The sequence below is a fragment of the Mixophyes fleayi genome, chromosome 2 (genome assembly GCF_038048845.1).
Source record: "Mixophyes fleayi isolate aMixFle1 chromosome 2, aMixFle1.hap1, whole genome shotgun sequence".
Classification (NCBI taxonomy): Eukaryota; Metazoa; Chordata; class Amphibia; order Anura; family Limnodynastidae; genus Mixophyes; species Mixophyes fleayi.
In genome coordinates, this window is record NC_134403.1 from 12923443 (window position 1) to 12926519 (window position 3077).

Genomic DNA, 3077 nt, shown 5'->3' on the forward strand with positions numbered 1-3077 from the left:
GAAATTACAAATAAAGTGAAGCACCCTCAGTAGTTTACATTTCATTGAGTCCCGGGGAATGTTAGCTTTGGGTAATAATCTAGTTCATGACTGGTTCTAAGGCTTCTGTATCCTTAAAGATATTATATATTTTTATTAATATGAACTAATCTGTGCCCCTCCCATATATTTAAACCTGCTGTATTCATGTAATCAAGCTAATAAATAAATATATAGCTATTTTCCTATTTACCCCACTAAAGCCTTCCTTTTAATATAAAATAACTGCAACCCTACATGTATTTACCATTTATTCCATCCCATGATTTCACACTACATATTTTTCTTTTCCTAGATTGAGGGTGGAAAGAAAAAGAATAAACTTTTGCCATTCCATAATGGTAAATTCAACAATTTTCTACAACAATATGACTCAAGGGTTCGTTTCAAGCAGCAAAATGACCGATGCTCTTAAAATCTTTCTTGAGACCCTAGCAATCATTTGCTTCTGCTTTTTCTTCTACTTCATCCTTATTATTCTCCACGTTTACTTCACCACTCCTCATGTCCGAGAAAACGCTCGATACGTCCTCTTTGCCCACATGCTGATTAATGACACATTATATCTTGTTTCAGGGCTGATTCTCTTACTGGCTTCCCTGTCCTTGGTATACATCCCGGTGCCCATTTGTTATATCATTGCCACTCTGGCAACAGTTACATTTAGGATCACACCCTACAATTTGGCAGCCATGGCTCTGGAACGCTATGTAGCCATTTGTTTCCCACTAAGACATGTAACGCTTTGTACATCCCAAAGATCTAATTATGTCATTGCCATCATATGGGTAATAGGTCTAATCCCAAATTTAGCTGATTTCATTATCCTGAGCACCTCAGCTAAGACAATTTTCTCCCTTAAAATTATATGCAACTGGGAAACATTAACAGTGAATCTTGTGCAACGCATGATAAAATCCAATACCGTTATCATTAGCCTAATTTTGGTAGGGCTTATAATTGTGTTTACCTACGTCAGAGTGATGTTCATAGCAAAGAACATGAGCTCAGGCAGAATTTCTGCCTTCAAAGCCGGTAAAACCCTCATGCTCCACGCGTTTCAGTTTCTGTTATGTTTGTTGTCCTTAACTTCATCATTTATGGAAAATTACTTTAGAGATTATAACTATTTATCTACAGTTAACTTTCTCCTGCTAATGTGCCTGCCAAGGTTTCTCAGCCCATTCATTTATGGGTTAAGGGACAAAGTGCTCAGTAAACGTATTAGGAAATTTCATCTTGCAAAACATCGAGTGCTAGTTATCGAATAACATCATGTTAAAGTACAATGAAATTGATCATTTGTTTATTAGCATACATAGATTATAGTGCAGAGAGAGATGTGGGACACTTAACATAGAGGCCTAGATAAACTCACACTTATATAAATTATATGTCAGTTCCAGATTTCAAGCAAATATATATATTACAGAACATTGCTACCAATAACAGTTAAGTTCAAAGTTTGCATAGATTGAACTCATAACATCTTTGAAAATCCATAAACATTTAGGAGAGAAAACTACAAAAGAAAACTTTATTATCACACATAAATAAATGATTTATAAACCTTCGACTGAGATTATAAATTTTATATGTTACTTTGTAGAAAACCAGGATTATGGCAAACAATGCTTTATCCTTACTTGAATATTGGCATGTTTTGTTTGACAACTGGGCAGCATTGTGGTCTTTCTATGATGTATTTTTAATATAATCAAGGTTTTTTTTTTATATACTGTTTTATTAACTGTTAGCATGCTATTATCAATCTATGAGTTATCTACACACTGATCATGTAAAACATGTAACACCTGTTGACTATTATGTTTTATGCTGGTATTTTTTGTGTATGTATATACATTTTATATTCATTTTAATATATAGAATAGATTCATTTTAGCAGGGTGGTATATAAATTAGAGTACTCGTTATCCATTTCGTCATTGTACTTATTTACATGACCCTCTTGCCAGATTAGCACAAACATAGTATATAAAATATACTGATTGAGCAGTTTTTGTTTCTAATTTTGTATAGTTAAGTTCAGAATGCTCATGAAAAATGTCAAAATAAATCCTCAAAGAACTATTAGTTTTAATAAACCTGTAGGGTTCAGCTGTGAGGATACATGTCGGAATCCAAAGCCACTTGTTGGTGCTTCATGTGTACAAATAAAGGACATTTACTTAAGACACACGATGAAATACTACACCTGTTGATGAGGATAAACTCTACCAAGTTACGCTGCATTATTCCCTCCCGTTCATAAATATTAGTATGGTGATGTGGCTCTCTGTGTGCATCATTTGACAAGGCTGGGCTGCTCTGCTCATCTCAATAAAAGCATTCCATCTGTACCAAATATAAGGCCTTCAATTTCCCAGGCATTGCATTGTAGTGTATACAGGTATAAATGCTTTAGGTACAAAATATAGTAATAAAGAATTAGCAGAATGGAATATATTTCTAATAAAGAGCAGTCATTTCACTGAACAGAATTTATTGATTATATATAACAGTTAAGGCAATAGACTTGAAGCGCACTGGATGCACAGCAAAAAATGCCTTGGATTTGCCCTGGTGCTCCTAATGTTTCCACTCAGCACATCTACATCAAGGAAGATCCGTAACCTCCAGTCTTGGGTTTGTGAGGAGGAGGATGTGAAAACCACGTTGTGCAAGTTTTAGACTCTTGCGACTGAAGCATAAAGACACTTGTGTTCCATCGCCAATTTCTGCGTACTGAATTGTCCTCATCTCACTGCTTTCCAGCTTATTGCAATTTGTGATCATATGCGTTTGTTTACATACATTATTATTATCCATGGATATCTATGCTTCTTGCTATATGATAGACAGATTTATTATTAAATGTCGCCAGGTGGAGTATTTAATCAGAGATAAGAGAGAACAAGATGTCTGGGCTTAACAATGGGTATATACAAATACACTATCATCAAACATGTTGTTTGTCCAACAAGGTCATAGCATAATACCCTGGATCAGACTCCTAGGCATCCTCTCCATAGGGAACC

The 3077-nt window shown here is 35.0% G+C and overlaps 1 protein-coding gene across 1 annotated transcript; it reads left to right on the top strand.

Moving 5' to 3' along the window:
* Window positions 1-407: 407 nt before the first annotated feature.
* LOC142139778 (odorant receptor 131-2-like) lies at window positions 408-1310 on the top strand. The gene has a single exon (XM_075197648.1). The coding sequence runs from the start codon at window positions 408-410 to the stop codon at window positions 1308-1310; it is 903 nt and encodes a 300-aa protein (XP_075053749.1).
* The last annotated feature ends 1767 nt before the right edge of the window (window positions 1311-3077 follow it).